Below are 22,855 nucleotides of genomic sequence, written 5' to 3' on the forward strand. Positions count from 1 at the left end.
TCTTGGCGAGCATGGATGGCTAGCGAATCGTAGCGCTTGAATACTGCACAGATGAGCAGTGGGATTCATAATAATGCTGCATGTCCACTGTTATCAGTTCCGTTAGTATTGACTGTAGATGAGTATGGCTCTTTGGGTTTTTTTTCTGGTGTGTCATGTTCGACCTCACGGACGGGTAGAAGCAAGGTTAGTAAACAGTAAAAATCTTATTGGTACTTCTTTTTTTATGTATCTGTTACTTATTCAGTCTCTTCTTCAAACACTGAGACTATAGTTGGTGATTGTTGGCACACTGGGAAGATTAACCAAGATGGTTTTGTTAAGTTTTATTGAGTTGAGTTTGAATGAAGTGCGTTTCACACGGATCAACGAGTTGAAATTACTGTAGTCTAACTCGAGTCTCCTGGCTTTGAGTAGCGCATATTAATTGTATGTTTTGTACGTTAATAAATCATATCAATTGTTCAAAACCCTGTTGATTCCATTAATTATATATTCACTTCAACAGGCATCACTTTGTATTGCATCGTAAAAGGGGCAACAATCAGCATGTCCATCTGAGTGTCATGTTTCCATCACCGCCAATTGGAGCTGGAGCCGGTGAATACCATTGGCTACTGCTGAGATATCTGTCCTATGTATGAAATCCAACTGTATCCTTTACCAAGACAAAAGCCAGAAGTAAGTATTTATTTTAAGTTTTTTGTCTAGTGAAAAGTGGCTATATTAGAAGCGTATGCAAATGAAAATACAGACAGTGAGATCAGAAAACATAATGAATAGATAGAATTAAATATAAAATTGCATGTTTAAAAGACCTTGGTTCCAGATTTTGGCATAGTTATCTAGGTAGCTCAACAAATCTGCTGCATGAAACTCTGAAAAATCTAATAACTGGAGGTACGTGACTGATTGTCAAACTTTCCTCTCATGTGAGTAGAGAGCACTGATGTCACATGTGGAGCTCCTCCTTGGAGTTCTGCAGGACTTGGGAAATGAAGAGTTCGAGCACTTCCAGTGGCTCCTGAAGCAGGAGGAAATCATAGAAGGCTTTCCATCTATCCCAAAGAGCCGACTGGAAGAGGCCAACAGGCATGACACGGTGGATCAGATGGTTAAGACCTACAGCCTCCCTGGAGCTCTGCAGATCACAGTGGAACTTCTGAAGAAGATCAGGAGGAATGATTTAGTGGAGCGTTTTTCCAAAAGTGGTTCTCAACCAAACAGTGGGTCCTAGACAGATTAGAAACCCAGTTTCACATTATCCTACTGCTAAAGAAATTAACATTGAATACTTTACACCTTCAATTTATATGATAGGTCATTAGCTGGCACTATGCCAACAACTGAATTTTTTCCATCATGAGGAGCAAAATAAGGTCTCTCTAATTATCCTCTCTCTCTCGCTCCCTTTATATCTCTGCTCGGCTTCCTCAGACGATGCCGATGATGTTGGAGAGACTTCAGAGAACACAGGACCTTCTTCAATTAAACAGGTCCAGGGAGCTTCTCACCCCCCTACGCCTGGTGCTCAGGCTGAAGGTGAAGCTATTTCTGTTAACAGTTTGGACAATAAATATTACATCCATTCATACCTCATAAGTAAGAAAAAAAAAATTAATGGCAGCATTGTGTCCAGAGAGCCATTTTGTGCAAGTCCCTGGTTGGGAACCATACATATAAGCCCTTTCCCACTGGACAAAAAAACCACTTACACCCACTTGCATCTGGCTTTTGCCTTCAGTGGGAAAGGTTACATTAGCCTTGATTCCCCGGGACAGATGAATCTGCAGTAGTCATGGGTATTTATGAAACGTTATGAAAATGTAAACATGACACTCGGGTAGACACGCATATTAATGTCCAGCGCAGTGCTAGTAATTGGTGTTGAAGTGAATATATTATAAATAATATTCTAATATCCTCCACCCTGTCAACATCCTCTCCGAGGATACACAGAGGTTGTGAAGCCGTCCTCTTCCTCTGGCTCCAGTATTACCAATCATCATTTTAGAGAGAACACTCCTCAGTCGGAGGAGCCAGAAGTAAGTATTTATTTTAAGTTTTTTGTCTGGTGAAAAGTGGCTATATTAGAAGCGTATGCAAATGCAAATACAGACAGTGAGATCAGAAAACATAATGAATAGATAGAATTAAATATAAAATTGCATGTTTAAAAGACCTTGGTTCCAGATTTTGGCATAGTTATCTAGGTAGCTCAAGAAATCTGCTGCATGAAACTCTGAAAAATCAAATAACTGGAGGTACGTGACTGATTGTCAAACTTTCCTCTCATGTGAGTAGAGAGCACTGATGTCACATGTGGAGCTCCTCCTTGGAGTTCTGCAGGACTTGGGAAATGAAGAGTTCGAGCACTTCCAGTGGCTCCTGAAGCAGGAGGAAATCATAGAAGGCTTTCCATCTATCCCAAAGAGCCGACTGGAAGAGGCCAACAGGCATGACACGGTGGATCAGATGGTTCAGACCTACAGCCTCCCTGGAGCTCTGCAGATCACAGTGGAACTTCTGAAGAAGATCAGGAGGAATGATTTAGTGGAGCGTTTTTCCAAAAGTGGTTCTCAACCAAACAGTGGGTCCTAGACAGATTAGAAACCCAGTTTCACATTATCCTACTGCTAAAGAAATTAACATTGAATATTTTACACCTTCAATTTATATGATAGGTCATTAGCTGGCACTATGCCAACAACTGAATTTTTTCCATCATGAGGAGCAAAATAAGGTCTCTCTAATTATCCTCTCTCTCTCGCTCCCTTTATATCTCTGCTCGGCTTCCTCAGACGATGCCGATGATGTTGGAGAGACTTCAGAGAACACAGGACCTTCTTCAATTAAACAGGTCCAGGGAGCTTCTCACCCCCTACGCCTGGTGCTCAGGCTGAAGGTGAAGCTATTTCTGTTAACAGTTTGGACAATAAATATTACATCCATTCATACCTCATAAGAAAGAAAAACATTTTTTAATGGCAGCATTGTGTCCAGAGAGCCATTTTGTGCAAGTCCCTGGTTGGGAACCATACATATAAGCCCTTTCCCACTGGACAAAAAAACCACTTACACCCACTTACATCTGGCTTTTGCCTTCAGTGGGAAAGGTTACATTAGCCTTGATTCCCCGGGACAGATGAATCTGCAGTAGTCATGGGTATTTATGAAACGTTATGAAAATGTAAACATGACACTCGGGTAGACACGCATATTAATGTCCAGCGCAGTGCTAGTAATTGGTGTTGAAGTGAATATATTATAAATAATATTCTAATATCCTCCACCCTGTCAACATCCTCTCCGAGGATACACAGAGGTTGTGAAGCCGTCCTCTTCCTCTGGCTCCAGTATTACCAATCATCATTTTAGAGAGAACACTCCTCAGTCGGACAAAATACCTGTCAGGTAGTCCTATAGTCCAGGAGATGGTGGAAGTGTCTACTCTCATTGCTTGCAACTTCTCCCTCGGTAGCAGTGACTGGATGGTGTTGAACGCACTAAAGAAATTAAAGAATGTGATTCTCACAGGCCAACCCAGATACGAGTGAGCTTGCTGCAGCAAGTAGTTGATAGCATTGTCCACTCCATGATGAGGCTGGTAGGCAAAGGGTCCAGCGATGATTTCTAAAGTGGGCCAAGACCAATCTGTCTGGCACCTTCATCACATGAAATGTGAGGGCAACTGGTCGATAGTTGTTGAGGCCAGATGAAGTTATCATCTTGGCGACTGGTACCAGGCAGGATGTCTTCCACAGCTGGCTGACACAAGTCCCCAGAACCCTGGGGCTGACACTGTCACGGCCTGCAGCCTTGCCTCTGTGGAGTCTCTCCTGCTGTCTTCTAACCTGACCAGTAGTCACAGTCAGGCAGACGATGGTGCTTGTTATCTTAGTGGAGGAAAGGCACTTGAAAGGTGAGGGAATCGGGTCTAAGGAGCTCACCAGGGGGGTTTAAGGTGGGAAATGCAAAAAGCAGAGAGGCAAACCTGTTGAGGAAACAGTTTAGCTCATTTGCTCTCTCCGACTGCCCACTGAATGTCCGTGTCTCACTTTTAACCCAGAGATTTCCATCATTCCAGTCCACAGATCCCTTGTGTTGTTCTGCTGGGGTTTGGCCTCCAGCTTCCTCCTTTAGTAGTCCTTGAAATCCTTCAGCTTCTCCCTCAAGTCATGCTGTATATTCCTCAGTTCATCCGTGTCCCCAGACCTGAAAGCATTCTTCTTCTTATCAACAAGCACTTTCAAGTCACTGGTGATCCAGGGCAGTGCCGCTTTAGTCTCCTCACAGTCCTTCTGGATAAAGGCTGCCGTTGGAAAATAGGGACATACTTTGGTGCCAGCAGGAACAGGTTGCAATCAGATCTGTCAAGGGGGGAAAGGGCAGTGGCACTGTATCCTTAGTGATTGCATACAGGAGGTCTAGTGTTTTACTGTCTCTAGTGGGGCAGTTAACATACTGATAAAATGTTATGTCCAGAGTGATATGAGTAGCCCCCAGTAACGGCTTCATTCCATACAGATTTGCTGGTTCCAAGACCAAATCCTCCACGATCAATCTTGTCATACCAAAGCATGCTCCAGTCAAACCTCCAGAACAAGTTTATGTGTATACCAGAGGGGTCTTCAAAGCAGAAGGATAAAAAACGTCTTGATGATATCTACACAGAGCTCTACATCATAGATGGGAATGAGGTTGGTGACAACATGCAGCATGAGGTCAGACACATTGAGATGACATCAAGAAAACCAGAAGGAACTGAGAGATCAATTCACCACAACAACATTTTCAAACACCCTTCTGGAGAAAACACACCCGTAAGAACAGTCTTGACAAATGGGATTGCAGGAATCGGCAAAACATTCCTTATTTACAAGTTCATCCTGGACTGGGCTGAAGGAAGAGCCAATCAAGATTTGCATCTCACATTCCCTATCACTTTCCGCCAGCTGAATTTACTGAAGGGCAGAAAGTTTCGTTTGGCAGAGCTCATTCACAAATGTATCAGGGAAAGCCAAGATATTAAAGAGGAGGCTCTTAATTACATCTTCACCAAACTACAGGCTTCAGGAAACACCAACTTTGACAAGAGCAATTTCAAACTTCTGTTTGTGCTTGATGGGTTGGACGAAAGTCGCTTTCAGCTCAACTTCAATGACAAGGAAGAATTCTCTATTGACGAGCCATTGTTGGTGAGTGATCTTCTGGCATACCTCATCCAGGGTAAACTGCTCCCCTCTGCACGCCTTTGGATTACCACACGACCGGCAGCGGCCAATCAGATCCCTCTCGACTTTGTTGACATCATTACAGAGGTGAGAGGGTTCACTGATCTACAGAAGGAGGAGTACTTCAGGAAGAGATTTAAAGATGTGCAGATGGTCAACAGAGTCATGTCCCATATCAAGACATCAAGAAGTCTCCACATCATGTGTCACATTCCAGTTTTCTGCTGGATCGCTGCTACAGTTCTGAAGCAAATGTTAGGGGTAGACGACAGAAAAGAAATCCCTCAAACTCTGACTGAGATGTATGCAAAATTCCTCGTGTTTCAGATCAAGCAGACAGCCCTTAAGTATGACACAAAGGAGAACATCAAGATCATTGAATCACTTGCAAAGCTGGCTTTTCACCAGTTGGAGAGAGGCAATCTGATCTTCTATGAGAAAGACTTGAACAACAGTGGCATTCATCTTAATGAAGCATCGGTGTACTCAGGGGTGTTCACACAGATCTTCAAGGAAGATGATGGGCTGAACGAAGACAAGATGTTTTGCTTCGTGCATCTGAGCATTCATGAGTTTTTGGCAGCTGTTTTTGTGGTCCTGTCACTTTTTAATCACAGAAAGGACGTGATGACTGAACCACAAACAGTTCTCCAACATCTGCAGAAACTTTTCAGAAAAGTATCTGAAACTGAGATCTGTATGAAAGCTGTGGACAAGGCCTTGCAGAGTCCAAATGGACACCTCGACTTATTTCTCCGCTTCCTCCTGGGCCTTTCGTTGAAGTCAAATCAGGATCTCTTAAAGGGCCTGCTCAAACAAACAGGAAGAAGCTCAGAGACCAACCAGCAGCTGGTGAAGTACATCAAAAAGAAGATCAGGGAAAACCCCTCACCAGAGAGATGCATTAATCTCTTCCACTGTCTGACTGAACTTAAGGACTGTTCCCTGGTCAATGAGGTCCAATATTACCTGAGACAGGGAAGCCTGTCCACAGCCAATCTCTCCCCTGCTCAGTGGTCAGCCCTAGTCTATGTGATACTGTCATCAGAACAAGATCTGGATGTGTTTGACCTAAACCAATACTCCAAATCGGAGGACGTTCTTATGAGAATGCTTCCATTGGTCAAAGCCTCAACAACTGCACGGTAAGTACTTGTTTCAACCTGTTTAAACAACTTACATTGAACATTTTGTATCACTTAATGCAGTATCAATATTTCGAGGGAATTGGAAAAAGGAATACATTTTATAAACAACTACTCATGTGGCACTTGACACATACAGCCAACCTATGGATGCTTTCAAGGATTCAAGTCATAATTAGTTGTTACTCTGCAACACAGGGCTGCACAACGCAATGCAGTTGTAGCCAATTGAGCTTAGCTTCGATCTGGGCCCCCTCCCTCGGGCAGTTTGGTGGCGTTTGGTCTTGCAGGTCCATCTAGGTGATCGGCCATGGGCTCAAGCTCAAGGTCCGCTAAACTTAATCCAATCTGGACGCTTCCTTCTCCTATGTGATGAATGTATTCTGTCATAGGCCATAAGTGCTCCAGTAATAAACATGATAAAACAACAAATTAAGACAGAAAATGTTCATGGGAGCTACAGACATGCACATGCGGCGTCGTTGCCATAGCAAACCAACATTTAGTCTGTTTTAATTGTACTCTGTTGTGTATCAAAAATACAAGTTGCGCAACCCCTTCTCACTCCCAATGTATCAAATACCACTGCTTGGTCAGTGCTTTCTGCGTCTGACACATACGCACTGAGGAACTCATAGGTGAGTCAGTCAGACCAGGCTTGCAAGGGAAGGGTTGGTTGGTTGGTCAAACAAACACAGGACTTTAGCCTAGGAGAATGCTGTTTGAGTCCCATGGGAGAAAAATTGTTAGTCACGTCAATACAAAGTGCCTAAACCTAACTTCCTGTGAATACGGAAGTTTAAAGACACTATGCATTTATTGCTCAAATATTAACATGCCCTCCGTGCCACGTCCAAAACTGACGCTAGAGAGGTACGTAGAGCGTCATAGTTTGAAACGTAGGAGCGCTGACCAAGCAAAGAGAACATAATGCGACCCGATTGCAAGGGGTGAACCAAACCACAAGGGGGTTTCAGGCTGCCTACGCTGGAATTTGTTGTGATGGAAACAGGTAAAGGACAGGTTGACATGAGTGGAAGAAGCCTGACTTGGACTTCTGCAAAACTGCGATTTGGCTTTTCGTCTGGGCTGAAGCGAACATACAGAATATTCTCTAAACAGTCCACAAAAATAATGCCGTTTATGAAGTAATTTGAGATAAACTGGAGGAGAAAGGATATTTACGCACATTAAATCTGTGTAAATGAACCAGACCCAAAGCTTCAGTTTCACTCTGATTGGGACTAGCCAAAAAGACTATGGCTTGTGAAAGGCCCCAAGGTACACTGCAACTGCACTAAATCACTATCACAACAAGGGTTTTAGTATTTTATATTACGAAAAAACCTTTGTAATGGTAATAACATAGCGAAATGTTGCTGAAATTTTGTAACGCCTTGAATGTGATGACTGGGTCTTGGTTTTCTATATAGATGGGGTATTTTTTTACCAACACAGTCCAACGCTCTGCAAAGGGAGTTTGGAATTAAAATAAATCAGTGCCTGCCAACATTGACTATCTCGCACTGAGTCTATGTTTATTATGTTAGATTCCCGTGTATCCAGCTTCCCCTGCTGTCTTGACCCAAAATATCAATTCAGTAAATGCATCAGTCACATAATAATCCATTTTTAATTAGAAAGCTGACTCACATAAAGGTATATTTTGTGCACCTCATAATTTATTGAGCTTCTAGATACAATATCTGATCATAAAACTTTCATTCTAAATCAGACTGAACCAATGTGACCTCTCACACCTCTCGTGTGAAGCCCTGGCTTCAGTTATCAGCTCGCAGTCCTCAAGCCTGAGAGAGCTGGACCTGAGTAACAACAACCTGCAAGATTCAGGAGTGAGGCTGCTCTCTACTGGATTGGGAAGTCCCCACTGTAGACTGGAAATTCTAAGGTTAGTATACCTGAACCAATTCAAAAGATGTGCAGAATTATACCTACACCACTCCACTTTAGTTGCTCTCGTCAATGCACCTGTTTTCGAGGTCTGAATTTTATAAAGTCTTGATACAGCCAATAGGCGCCAAAGTCAGAAATGTGTACATCCATATTTAATAAATATGTCAACATTTCTTTGAAAAATTGAAACATATTCTATCTGAACAATGGATATCAATGCAAAAGAAGCCAGTTGCCACAAATAGTTAAAGAACAAGTGTTAGCAACGTAAGTGCAGATTAAAATGAATGAAAGACTGCCACATGCAGGTTGTCAAGCTGTGAGGTCACAGAGGCAGGCTGCACTTCTTTGTCCTCATCACTGAGCTCCAAATGCTCCCGTCGGACAGAGCTGGACCGGAGCTACAATCACTGGCGAAAACCCAAATGGATGTCAATTGTGAAAATGACAGCAGAGCGACATGAACCATTATCAGTAATGTACGGTATTTTTTTTATCGACTTACTCACATTTATCTTTAGTGGCTTTAAAAGTGAGTGTATTCATTAGTATTTGACAAAAAATATTACAATTTAAATTGGTTCTAATTTATTTAGCATTTCAGGAAAAACTAACAATACAGCACTGTGACTTTAAATATATTGGTGTGTTGCTGTTTTAAATTAACTTAATCCCACAGGATGTACTCACTTTTGTACAGTATGTTAAAAACCTTACTATGAAGTATGTGTATGGACTTTTTTTATTGCCAATTTTTCTTAGAGCAAAATACTCTGGGCTAAGAGAGGGCTGCTGTCCCAATGTCGGACAATATAGCAGTCTGAGAGAGCTGGACCTGAGTAACAACAACCTGCAGGATGAAGGACTAAATCTGCTCTCTGATGGACTGGAGAGCCGCCACTGTAGACTGGAAAATCTCAGGTCTGTCCACTGTTCTGTTACTTGGTGGTTAAAATGCAGAGCATTATTTTAGTATTAGACAACTGTCTGCTATGTGAAGATATAGTGGAATAGTAGCACTGTTAGCTCAGTAAGCACTGTTGCTGTCATAAGCATCGTTGGTGCTGTTAGCACTGTTAGCACTGTTAGCTTCTAGCAGGCGTCTCAGCCGTACTCATGTTGAGAGGCGTGTGGAGGCAATCCCTCAATCATATGCTCTGAATTGGAAATTTAGCATCTTAAATAATACGGTTGTCTGCTTCTTTGTTGCTCTCTATAATGCCTGTCATGGTGATATATTGCTAATATGTCTCAACCCACCACATATATTTTTCTCAGACAAATTAATTGTCATCACTAAAAATTCTTCAGTCTCAGATGGTGTAACCTGTCGAAGAGTAGCTGTGTATATCTGGCCTCAGCTCTCAGCTCTCAGTACTCCAGTCTGAGAAAACTGGACCTGAGTAACAATGACCTGCAGAATTCAGCAGTAAATCAGCTCTCTCTTGGACTGGAAAGTCCAGATTGTAGACTGGAAACACTTAGGTCAGTAATCCTGAACTTTTACATACAGATAATTAAACCTTTATTCCAGCACACTGGCAGGAAAGTGGTCAGTGGGGTATTAAGCATGTTCTCTCAGCAGGTTGTCAGGCTGCCTTGTCACAGAGGAAGGCTGTGCTTATTTGGCCTCAGCTCTGAGCCTCAACCCCTCCTATCTGAGAGAGCTGGACCTGAGCTACAATCATCCAGGAGACTCAGGGCTGGAGCTGCTCTCTGCTGGACTAAAGAATCCACAGTGGAGACTGGAAACTCTCAGGTATAAACACTTCACAAGCCGATTGCCTCTGTCTGGTAGCATAATGAGCTGCTCAGTGGCTCGTTTGGAGGTTCTTGATCAACAGTTTCTCTTTTTTAGTAGAAGCTGTTATCGTGTTAGTTTAGCTCATCATTGCTTTTCTCCTCCAGTTTTTGTTGAGTCACCTCCTGTCCGCATGCCAGGCGGCAACCTCCTCTTCTGCAAAGTGAAGCCAATGCAGAACTGCCTTAACTTGCATTCTCCCTGCTGACCATGAGGGGCGACTCCTCTGGTTGCCTGATACGTCTCTGGTAGGGTAGCAACCTGCCAATCACAAGATGGCGATGTCCTTAAGCATACTCTGCTTTATGGTCTATTTGACTTTAAATTGACCAACGTTTACTAAATGAACATCATGCTGTGTTGAAAAAGACTTGAAACTAGAGATTGAGACCATAAACTCATGTTTACAATGTTTACTAAGGAAATAAGTAGAGAAGTAGATTCATTTTCTCATAGACTTCTTTACAACCGGACTTCATTTTGCAACCAGAGGAGTCGCCCCCTGATGGCTGTTAGCGAAAATGCAAGTTTAAGGCTCTTATATATTGGCTTCACTTTTCAGAACTAGAGGTTGTCGCCTGGTTTCAATGAAAAATGAAAACAGTGGCTCTATAGGCTTAGTGAGGTAAAGCCAGACAAAGTGGCATGCCTTCACTGAGATATTAAACAGGACCTATTATGCTTTTTTCCAGGTGCATATTTTTATCTCAAGTTACAGTTACAACATGTTTACATGCGTTAATGCTCATAATCCGCCTTGTTTTTCGAATCCTGGCTGTCCTACAGCACCTCTTCTCACCCTCTCTCTGAAATGCTCCGTTGTAGCGCTTGCTCCTCCCTCCAGAAAGTAAAGTCTGCCCTGATTGGTCAGCTAGCCCGCCCTGTTGTGATTGGTCAACGTTTCACGTTTCAAAAAACTCTTCCTCTGGAGGTTCAGCTCTGTCTCTTTTTTGTTGTTGTTTGAAAGCCAAACTAGCCGGAAGGAGTTTTACGTCACTTCCGTAACATTATGACCTCATAAAGTTACAGAAATTAAGGAGAGAATTCAATCGAGCTGTTTCAAGCAGCTCAGGAGCAGTGTTTCTGAGGGGGAGGGTAACTCCTTTTAGGAGTGGACTTCAGGTTTTACACTCTACAGACCTAGCATAATAGGGCATAATAAGACTGGTCTGTAGTGTTAGGATAATCGTATTGTTGCTCTTATATTAGTCTAATTCAAGTGTCACAAAAGCCTTAAAAGTAACCATGGGAAAGGAAAGCGTTATTGGTGACCACAGTAACACATATACAGTGAGGACTTAACATTTTGTCCAAGGAAAGAATCCGGATCCCAATGAGTCAGCAGATGTACTGATCCCTGCTACTTTAGGAGGACACAGCTCAGCTTTACATCAGGTCTGCACTCTGCTGACATTTTATTCATGGAAGTCTTTTGTACGCAGTTCCTTAGTCAGCTATGTTTTTATTTTTATTTTGAAAAATAATAAGTAATTTACATAAATTCTTCTAGGATAAGCTAGCAGTAGCAATTTTTCCCCAAGAAACACTTTTACCAGCGGTTTGGTTTACAGCAATATCCTCGACTGATGGACACATTGAGTTGATAAATCTCAAAATGAATCTAAAAAAAGGGGACTTTTACGGTTGGAGATAATTCACACTGTCCTCGATGACGGCAGTTTCTTTCCTCTCTTAAAATAAATAGTAACTTCTGCCAACTACGAGCAAATGGCGACAACAGTAACATTAAAATAATAGCCAATCAAATTGAAGCAAGGGCAACAGGCAATCAGCCTCACTTTGCATCAAAATTGTGCCGGCGGCTTTCAGTGCTAAAGGCGTTGGGCATGCATATTGTTCTTAGGGACCTCTCGAGCAGAGCGCAATTAAAACACCATTTAACATTCACCCTAAATTGTATAATAATGATAAATAACAGCAGCAATCGGGATGTCATGCATTCATGCAGAATCATTTTCATTTCTAAGTCACTCAGTAACACAAACCTGTGCCTCCAGCCCTAAATGACCTGTTGCCTCTATCGATGCCGACCACTTGCATACAGTGCATGGAGTGTACACATGGACAAACATGTGGAAAGATGTCTGTGTATGCCGACAGTCAGCTATTAACAGAACCACTGTCGTGCAAGCAATGGTTTCTGTCAAACACAGGCTGAATTGACTGTGATATCCTCTCTTTTTCTCCTCCAGGGTTGATCATTGTGGAGAGTTCAGGATCTTACCCGGGTGTAGGAAATGTAAGTACTTTTCCCCCCATCTATCACTCTCACTTATTCCCTTTACACTGGAGCAAAAAAACAATGTCTGCTCATGATCACTTGTGCGGGGTCACTGGAATATTTCTTCCATCTGTTGACTATGTGCGGTCCCCTCTCATCCCTGACGTCCTGACTCCAGGTTAAATGATACTCTAAACAATTTGAAACTTGACGTTTTTTCCTTGGTAAACCTTGTGGGTCTTTTTTTCACATAATTAGATCTGTTTTTATGTTGATCAAAGAACACTTTTAAGGCTATGCGGTCCCCTCTCATCCCTGGCGTCCTGACTCCAGGGAATATAATAATAAAATAATATCTGTTTTTATGTTGATCAAAGAACACTTTTAAGGCCATTCCACCATCAACAGCGTGTTCAGAGAAGAGTAGCATATACCCTCCGTTTCCCCCAGGGGTTAACACTGTTAACTCAGCCAGCACTTTCACCGCACTGTTAGCAATGTTAGCATCGTTAGCTATGAGCCGCTGGCTCACAGCCGACATGTTGAGAGGCAATCGAAATGCTCCCAATCTCGGATCTTGCAACTTCAGTGCTAGTGTCAGCCCACAAACATGCTCACAATGACAAGCCGTGTTCAGCAGGTCTAATGGTAACAATTTTTTTTTAACGTATTGGTTTAAATTTGACTAATGTTCCGATACGGATTGCTGTATCGGAAACGCCTCAGATACAGCCTACTGGATTGTCTATAGGCCATAGACTGTAAGTTAAGGTAGTCATCATGACGTCACCCATTGGTTTGGGGACTGCCGTTTTAAAGCCTTGAGTCTGTTGTTTTTGCCATCGAAGGAGGAGAGCTAGTTAACGTTAGCTGTTAGCTGTTAGCAACCAGTGGTTAGCACAGTCCTGCCTTGCTGACTAATGGAGCCAACAGCTAACGTACGGAGGTTACACTGAGTTACAATATGATGCTTTCAAGCTCTATTCAGTAAAAATGAGTATGGGTGAAGGTAAATTATAATGTTATCATGATATGTTCAAATGTAATCTTATAAAATAAAGTTTTTGGGTAGATATTTGAATGAATACAGTTGTTTGATGACGTCGAACGATTTCTTCAATAAGCAATATAAATACATATTAGAGGGGGAATTATGCTGTGTTTAAGGTACTGGCATCTGCCGGTACAAAAGGCCAGGTATTGGAATCGATATTGGGAAGGAAGAAAATAATATCAGAACAGCTCTACATTTCAGCATGCTAACTAAGATGGTAAAGCTGGTAAATATTTCCTGCAAAACACTAGTATGTTGATGTCATCTATGTGATCATGTTAGCATGCAGACATTAGCCTCAAGCAGAAAGCGTCACTGTAACCAAGTGACGCTTTACAGAGCTGCTAGCATGGCTGTAGACTTTGATGGCAACTGTTAACCCCAGGTTGCTCCCATAAGCTGTGAACCTACGGTGTGTGAATGTTCTGATGGGCGGGTGGAGGCACCTTGCATTGAACCCCCTGTCCCCATATGAATCAGGAAGAAAGACTTGAGTGTGATCCTGAAGAACTCCTCTGCAACTGAAATTACTTGTCTGTAAATAAAGTTGCACTTTAATTACCAACTGTGTCCCTTTTCCTCCTGGCAGATGCCTGTGAACTCACACTGGACCCGAACACCTCGCACAGGAATTTCTTCCTATCTCAAGATGACAAGCAGGTCATAGTTCGAAGGCGTTTTTCCTGCCCTGATCATCCAGATAGGTTTGAACACAGGCACCAGGTCCTGTGTACAAGCGGTCTGACTGGGCGCTGCTACTGGGAGGTGGAGTGCGGAGGACCAGCTTACATAGGCGTGACGTACAGGGGAATTGGCAGGAAAGGAAAAAATAATGACTCTCTGCTCGGTTGGAACGACAAGTCGTGGTGCCTGGAGTGCAACAGGAACACCGCTTGGTACAATGGGAAGGGCAGAGTCGCGTCTCCATCATCGTACCACGGACCCAAAAGATTGGCAGTGTATCTGGACTGGCCCGCCGGAAGTTTGTCCTTCTACAGAGTCTCCTCTGGCGCACTGATCCACCTCCACACCTTCAACCACACATTCACCGAACCGCTCTACCCTGCGTTTAGGGTTATCGGTACTGGTTCATATGCATTACTGCTCAAGTGTTAGTATTCTACGATGGGATCTACATATTTCATATAAATTTACTTGATTTGGAAAAAAATGTGACACATTTGTGATCGGAGCAGATGTATTTTCAAAGAAGATACATTTGATGTGTTTTGCATACCCAGAAACTATATTTCAAACTTTTAAACTGATGAGGAATCAGAGGGGTAAATATAGGCAATGGTGTCAAATGGGGCTGGGTGGCCTTGAAGACAATATGAGCTCCTTCACATGGGAGAGATTGCAATATGAGGAACAAAATTATTACAATGTTATTAATATGGTAAAATGTCACGTTGAGCAGTACAGCATCATTTGGTGTTCATCCCCCGTGGAAAAAGCAAACCCACGATCTTTGTCACGGTTTCAATTTCTCTTTTAGTTTCGATAAACGGTCAGTAATATTAACAAAACCATAGGCTTATTCTACATAAATGATACTGATACAAACTAAATAAACTATTAAAAATTGATTCAATTCAATGAATAATTAAATTTCAGTCATACAGATTATCCATGATGATTTATGGGTAATATGTTGATATTGTCCAATGTTAAGTTTCTATTTGATCATCTGACGAGACGATAAGATAACGTGTGTTTGTGTATGCTTCATAGCTAGCTTGCGCGCACCAGGGCCCTTTTTAACAACCTTGCATCACTGTGCAGATAGAAGGAAAGGAGTTATGTACATGGGAGAAAGACTAAATGAAATGAAATAGTAATTATATTATTATAGGAAGTGGTTGACATCTGCCTGTGTCCTCTCCCTCCATCTACTATCGACAATGACAACAGACCTGTTTTCAAACTAGCGTTTATTGCCAAAATCAGAACAGAAGCCCTGTAACATTAAGGTCAAGTTTTCAGAAACATCACAGTACACAGATAAGACCGCTTAAAGCCACGTCACAGATTTGAATAGTTTTCAGACGAAAGTCAAAAACACGTTTTCATGCACTGGCTAAATCATAGATTTTGCTCCGATAACACGTCTTCTTTCAGAATAGTGGAAAGAAAACATCCAAAATATACATTTGGGTGTTTATTCTACTACTCTGTCAATTTGAGTCTGTGGATTTCTGTTAAGATCCGGCAATAGTAAGCATTACATAATGCCTCATTTGCATATTTAAACATAACATTTCAGAAAACTTTGAAAAAAAAATTGTCATTATGTGAGCGATCATCTAGGGAAGTTTTCATACTCCTGAATTAAAATTATTTTTTTCTCTGAGCCAGAAATCTCCACTTCAGTAGCACTTACATTTACCAAACGTTCCACTTTCATTCCTATCTATATTCTGAAGGTTTTTTCATATATCATTTATAAACTGATTTATACAACATTTTATTACTGAAGACATGGAGAAAATTGATATTTTTCCCCTATGGATGATGACGGTATTGTCTGATTTATGGATTGATACAAAGAGAAATCCAAATATTTGTGTTCCCTAACAGAGTATCCCACAAATTACTATCTTCTGTTAAACAACCTCTAAAAATTAATTTGAATCTGTTAGCCTATAAATAATTTGCATGTATCTTATGCCTGCTATCTTAGTATGTTTTACAAGCTGCCACAGATTTGTTTATCTTCTGTCCGATATATTGCTTTTCTATCATTGTTGTTTTTATTGTTTGTTTTGTGACTATCACTGTGTTGTTACTATGTGTGGTGAAGTTAAATACTTTAATAAACACATAATGGTTAAATCAAAAGTGAAATGTATTATGTTTCCATACTGTTTTATAAATATTAAAATAAAGATTAAAGTTCTGCATTATGCAGCATGTCTATTTATCCCGTAAATATCATGATTCTACGAATGATTTGAATATTCATGATATTAATTTAATATCAACTAATTAATTCCTATAAGACAGAGTAAGTGCACACTGTTGCAGTCTTTGTCTGAATTAAATGTATACAATACCGCCATCTAGTGGCCAAACAAAAAAGGTGCAGATTTTAGTCAAAGTCTGCAGCCTCCCTTAATCGGGGCTGTGATGTAATTTTGGGAAAAACTCTGAAAAACTGTGTTTTTGCTTTTACTTTTGTGTCCATAAAGTTATAATCAAAGAGAAGGATTTCAAATGGTTGTACAAAGAAGCTGAAAGTAACTTTTTTTTAGCAAAGTCTAGGTATGATTCTTCAGTGGTGACTGCAGTGAATCTTTATTGCAAAGCAAGGACTACAAACATGTCCTCCCTCGAGGATCGCCTATATAAAGCCTCCAAAGGTGGCCAACGTGGCATTAGTCATCGCTTGTAATTATTAGGATTATTATAATAGGTATGATGACAGTTACAGATACAGATATGCTATTTGGGATATTATTAAAATATCTGTATTAAGTTGAAATAGGACAAATTACATATTTTTTATATTATGAAATTGCATATTTTATAGTGAATGGATTTCTAAATCAGACATTACAGAGGTCAACCTAAACATTTGATGAAACAATGTTTTCTACTAATATAAAAAATGTATTACCGATATATAATGCATTACTGATATATATACAAAAGTAGTAATAATATTTTTTAGTTCTGTTGAATCCATCGTGTCATTTTATTTAAACACAAACCCGTTGACTCTTTCACTGTTTGTGTAATGCTGCCATCTGCTGGCGACTTGGAAACTCCTAAATCATTAAAAATATCTCAAGTTCTAAAACTTGAGACCTCAATTTTACCCTCAGAAGCTTTACAGGCTGCAAACCGCCCCATGGTAAATATTAAAGGAATGCTTCAACCACAAAATGCTCATTTGTGTATCAGTTACTTTGAATCCTTGAAGAAAACGTTGTTTTTCTGGTGAGAAGTCTTAATGAATGGAAGAAAATGGGGGCCGCGTTTAACAACAGCAAAACTATGTGAAAAAAACCATCAGTCTACAAACTCTCACATGACTGGAGCAATATTTTACTAGTGTCATGTATCCAGTTTTGTATGCTTACTACTTCACACATGCATGCATTTGATAGAGTTTTGCTCAACCCGTTTACTTCAAATCATCGAGACTTCTCTCGTTTTTTTGGGTCTTTGTTCACCGCGGATGTGAGAAAAACTACGTTATCTTCAAGAATTCAAGGTAACTGATACACAAATGATCATTTTGTGGTTGAAGTATTCCATTAATGTTGGAAACATAGTGCTGCAATAGAAGTTCTAGTAATAGCGATGATAGATTACATGACAGAAGTGGGAAGCAGGGGCCACCTAATTGGGTGATCCATCCTCTTGCATGGTGGGAAATGTAGGACCACACTTGGGATGGAGAGTCAGGATATCTCTGCCACTGCTGTCGTAATTTTGACCTATTATATATATATATATATATATATATATATATATATTTATATATTCATCTGTCTTTTGTGAGTCCCTCAGTTTTATGGACATGCATTACTAAATCACTGGTACCCCTCTGAGGTGAGCACTGATAACTACAATGTAGTATCCTTTATGAACAATTTGAGGAATAAATATTATTAGATATTTATTAGGGTATTTTTGATTATTTGTGTTAAATGGTCATTTAAAAGTAAAGCATGTTATAGCGCGCCTCTATAATACTGGTCAATATGTTTATATTATTATATATGGTTATTATGGTCATTATGATATAATCTCAATTTTGATAAAAGAATAAAATAAAAATAGTTATTATTGCCTCACCTTATTTTCTTCAAGCTATTTGTTGATATTAATAGGTAATGTTCACATTGTGCCTGTGGCTGCAGTACTGCTATTAACCATCAGATGGGGCTTGGGAACCTGTTTAACTTCCATTCCAGGGTGATTCAACCGTGAAGCATATTCACATTAAAGTGAATTCTGTTAGATACCACCACTGTCACCACTAGCAACTTTGGTCCTTCCACCACTGTCACCACCACTGCTACTAGCAGATATACTGCTATAGAATGAATTATTTTAAGAAACTTTATTTACATAGCACCATTGTGCAAGTGTTTACAATACAAAAACAGAACACACTTAAGCTGAAAGAGGATGAACTAATGGCCAAAAACTACACTCACAAAAACACACAGAGTAAAATATACTAAAATGTCAGAAAGTATACAGAAAATCACAGAAAAGCAATTCTAAAAAAGTGATTTTTTTTAAAAAGTGATTGCAGCTCTGATTTCATGCAGATTATTATTATTGAGGTTCTCAGGGTGCAGGGAGGGACATAAGGCAATTAGAGATCTGATAAACATCTTCTTGTGAGGCCTTTCAGGGCCTCTCAGGGCTTTGTACGTAGGAAATGACTCTTCATGCCCACCTTTTCTTGAGTGAGTATTTGTTTGGATGCTGAACACACTGACGTAATAAAGCCAGTGAGAATGCTGAGCACTAAATAACTGCTGGAACCAGAGGATCAGAAGGGGATTCTACCTGAATCAAGTGTTAACACTGTGATATAAGGCCTCTTTAAATGATGTGGAAATGCAGGAACATAATTTGGTCAAAGAAATACAATATGATAACTTTAAAAAAGAAAAAGAAAAAAAAAAGACGATGTATATTCGACTCCGGAGGAAAGTATGGGTAGTATATTTTCAGTCGTGCTCCCGAGTGGAGGATGAGATGACATACAGTCTGCAGGTGATATGATGTACTGTGTATGGCACCTGCTAAACACTCGTGTAGTGCCATTCTCTAGCAGCAGAGGTTGCAGTGGTGCAGAGGTCTGTTGTGTTTGCCCACAAATAGTCAAGGTTTCAGCAGAGGGACGTAAACTTCAGAAGGTTGTCATAAGACCCTTTATTAAAGTCAAAGCAGAAATACCACAATTGAAAAAAATACTACTACATTACAAGTAAAAAGCATCTATTGAACATTTTATTCAAAGCTACTGTGAGGAATTTTGAACTGGTCTGAAAGAGTCTTGAGGTAGTACTGATGTCTCTATATGACCTACATAAGTAAACGAAGAGAATGAGGGTATTTCTCTATTGTCATTCATAATGGTTGTCGTCTGTGCCACCGGGTTTGATGCATTGAAACCAGACGAATATATGACGGTTCTCATGGAACTCAGCTAAGACTCCAGAAGGGCCTATAGCAGCGACCAGACCGCTGCATACAGACCCAAATCCGGCTCCACTGCAGCCTTCGACCTGCAGTCGGAGCTCCTGAGGGAGGTGGAGAGCTCTGCCCCCTGCAGAAGCGCCTCCTCCCCCTGCTGGGAGCCTGCACCACGCTGCTGGAGGCCCAGGCCGTACTGCTGGGCCCGCTGGAGGGGAAGGGAGGCACAGGAGAACCAGAACAGACTGTCAGACCATGATGCTGGAAAATGTGAGAGTTTCTATAGGGACTCTGAAGCTCGGAAACACTGACACTTTTATCCACAGGAGCTGCTAAAATCATCACAAAATGAAAGTTCTTGATGATGTTTTAAGTAAAAGTTCAGAAGTAATATCAGCAAAATGAAATCAAAGCATCAAATGATGGATTGTCAATTACATTAGCCCCGCCCTAAAGCTTTATGGTCTATTTGACTCTAAAGGGACCATAATTTACTAAATGAACATCATGCTGTATTGAAGAAGACTTGAAACTAGAGATTGAGACCATAAACTCATGTTTACAATGTTTACTGAGGGGAATAAATCGAGAGAGAAGTAGAGTCATTTTCTCATAGACTTCCATACAATTGGACTTCTTATTGGAACCAGAGGAGTCGCCCCCTGATGGACATTAGAGAGAATGCAGTTTTAAGGAACTTCCACATTGGCTTCACTTTTCAGCTGCTGCCTGGTTAAATGACAAACTAATATCCATAATAAGAGACTCAAAGTCATAGTAGCATACAATGGAAATGGTCAAGTACTGAACCTCAATAATTGTATTTAAGAAGTACAATTGTGTAAATGTAGTTACCTGCAACACACACACACACACACACACACACACACACACACACACACACACACACACACACACACACACACACACACACAGAGACACACGGACACACAAACACACACATAAACAATCATTCTCACTCAATTGCACATATGTGACCTCTAACGGTGTGATCGATATTAATGATCAGTTTGACGATCAAAACATCATCTGCACCACACACACACACACACACACACACACACACACACACACACACACACACACACACACACACACACACACACACACACACACACACACACACACACACACACACACACTTACTGTGTAATATAGAAAGAGAGGTGCTATAAATATTGACATGTGTAAAGTAATGGTGGGTATAATTTAAAATGAGTCTCTATAATAAACACACACTCTCCGTTAGATTAGGCTGACCTATCAACACCAATCAGAAACTCTCTTGTTTGGCAGTGCAGTGTTATTTTTTTTTGAAGCTCGTTCAATTTCTGCCAATTTCAGAAGCCGATAAAAACAAGCCAACCAATGAAAGAGAATAATTACTTTTGCCCACACTAATTCTAGAGCAGCAGAATAGAGCTTAATGCACTTGTGCATCATGGGAACTCGTTCTTTTGAAGCATACACTCGCCTTAATTCCACCTTTTGCTTTTGACTAACAACTGACATAATTCACACTGACTCTTATCGAATAAACATCAACATTTTGCAACCAACAAATAACCGAGGCTATTAGATTTCACACCTTCACAGTTCTAATAAAAGTGTTTTCGACCTGGATTTGTCTGGGCCACTCTAAGTTCTACCCCAAAAAATGCGGAAAATCTAATCACTTAAAAACGTTTCATAATTTTCACATATTCTTGATCATCCCTTCGGGTAAAAATACGCAATACATCTACGTTCGAAGCGACTTTGAGGATTGTAAAAAGTGTCACGCAGAGAGGGAGAGCTACAGTACAAGAACGAGAAGTATCGGAAGAAGAGATCAGAGAAGGGGAGGAGTAAACATGGGAGATACATGGGACATGAGAACACACGGGGAGAGAGTGATGGAGGGATGAGAGAGAGAGAGAGAGAGAGAGGGAGATTGTCATCAGTGGCAGAGAGGCGCCTCATTTTTCCTCTCGACCTCACAATGACCCGACAATGGATGGAGATAAGGGAGGAGGACGGATAGGTAGGGAGAGAGGTACACACACACACACACACACACACACACACACACACACACACACACACACACACACACACACACACACACACACACACACACACACACACACACACACACACACACACACAGGTAGTTATTGTTTGTCATTTTTTTCTCCCAATTTCCAACCCTAATGAAGACACTCATTGGTTCGAAAATGTTGAAGAAAAAGAGAGAGAGAGAGAGAGAAAGAGCTTTGGGGGCGTGTCGGTCACAAGTCACCATGACAACACTTAGACGTCATGTGTTTAGCCTTGTGGAGAAGGTACATGTAACTGTGTTTGTGTGTAAGCTGATTCTGCGCATGTCTGAACTTTTATGACATGCTAATCAGCTGCTCTTTCGTTCCTCCTCCTCTCCTTTGCTCTCCTTTCCTTGTTTTGTCATTTTTTTCTTTCAACCTCATTTTACTCTCTCTCTATAGTCTTGTTTTCTCCTTTGCTTTTGTTTTTTATGTTTCCATCCATCCAAAGATCCCCTTTATGTTTTTTCTCTAAAGATCAGCGTGGACTTAATATCTTGTCAACAAGCTTAGTAGTAGTGTTTGGTTTAATTTCAAACCAGATTCATTTTTAGTTTAGAGGATGTGATTTAAATGATCTGCCAAAGATCTTCCTGAATGACAGTGTTTTATGAAATCTTACTTGAAGACGTAAAAACAACAAATTATGGTTTTCATTTTGTACTACCATATAATGTGCACGTGCTTTCATTATATCAAATGTTTGTGTATAAAAATACATTTTATTTCACTTCTTTACTTTTAAGAAGGGATAACAGGAAATAAGGACACTGCTGTAAAATGTTTAATAAAGAATAAAAGTAAAGGTTGACATTTCTGCATGTCAGTTTCCAGTCATGTGAGTCGTCAGTGTGCAGTGTACGCTCTTTTATATTATTGAATTTGCTGTTTCAATACAGCTTTCTATTGCAGGACTTCAAATGGGCCAAAGAATTCTGGAATGGATTACATACATTGAATAAGTCGGTTTCTTTTATCCCCCATGACCTATTTTACATGAAGCATTCTCCACAGCCGTTCGGATCCTCTTCAAGATCACTGCTTTTCCCATCCTTGTGGACGGTATTTAAGCCACACCCTCTCTCTCAATCAAGTAATTAGATGAAATAATTCCACCCAATGAATGTTTAAGTTGATATGGTGGACAGTTTAAAGATAATTTATTTGAAGGGATCCCCATCAGCTAATGCCAATGGTA

At 40.7% G+C, this 22,855-nt stretch overlaps 1 protein-coding gene across 1 annotated transcript; it reads left to right on the plus strand.

Moving 5' to 3' along the window:
• Positions 1–2,527: 2,527 nt before the first annotated feature.
• Positions 2,528–16,170, plus strand: LOC129097959 (NACHT, LRR and PYD domains-containing protein 12-like). Its single transcript, XM_054606878.1, has 10 exons — positions 2,528–2,590; positions 2,802–2,905; positions 4,528–6,379; positions 8,115–8,288; positions 8,602–8,772; positions 9,056–9,214; positions 9,605–9,778; positions 9,879–10,052; positions 12,308–12,354; positions 13,980–16,170. The coding sequence occupies exons 3-10, from the start codon at positions 4,581–4,583 to the stop codon at positions 14,504–14,506; spliced, it is 3,225 nt and encodes a 1,074-aa protein (XP_054462853.1). The 5' UTR covers positions 2,528–2,590; positions 2,802–2,905; positions 4,528–4,580; the 3' UTR covers positions 14,507–16,170.
• The last annotated feature ends 6,685 nt before the right edge of the window (positions 16,171–22,855 follow it).

The sequence above is a fragment of the Anoplopoma fimbria genome, chromosome 11 (assembly GCF_027596085.1).
Source record: "Anoplopoma fimbria isolate UVic2021 breed Golden Eagle Sablefish chromosome 11, Afim_UVic_2022, whole genome shotgun sequence".
In the NCBI taxonomy this organism is placed as follows: Eukaryota; Metazoa; Chordata; class Actinopteri; order Perciformes; family Anoplopomatidae; genus Anoplopoma; species Anoplopoma fimbria.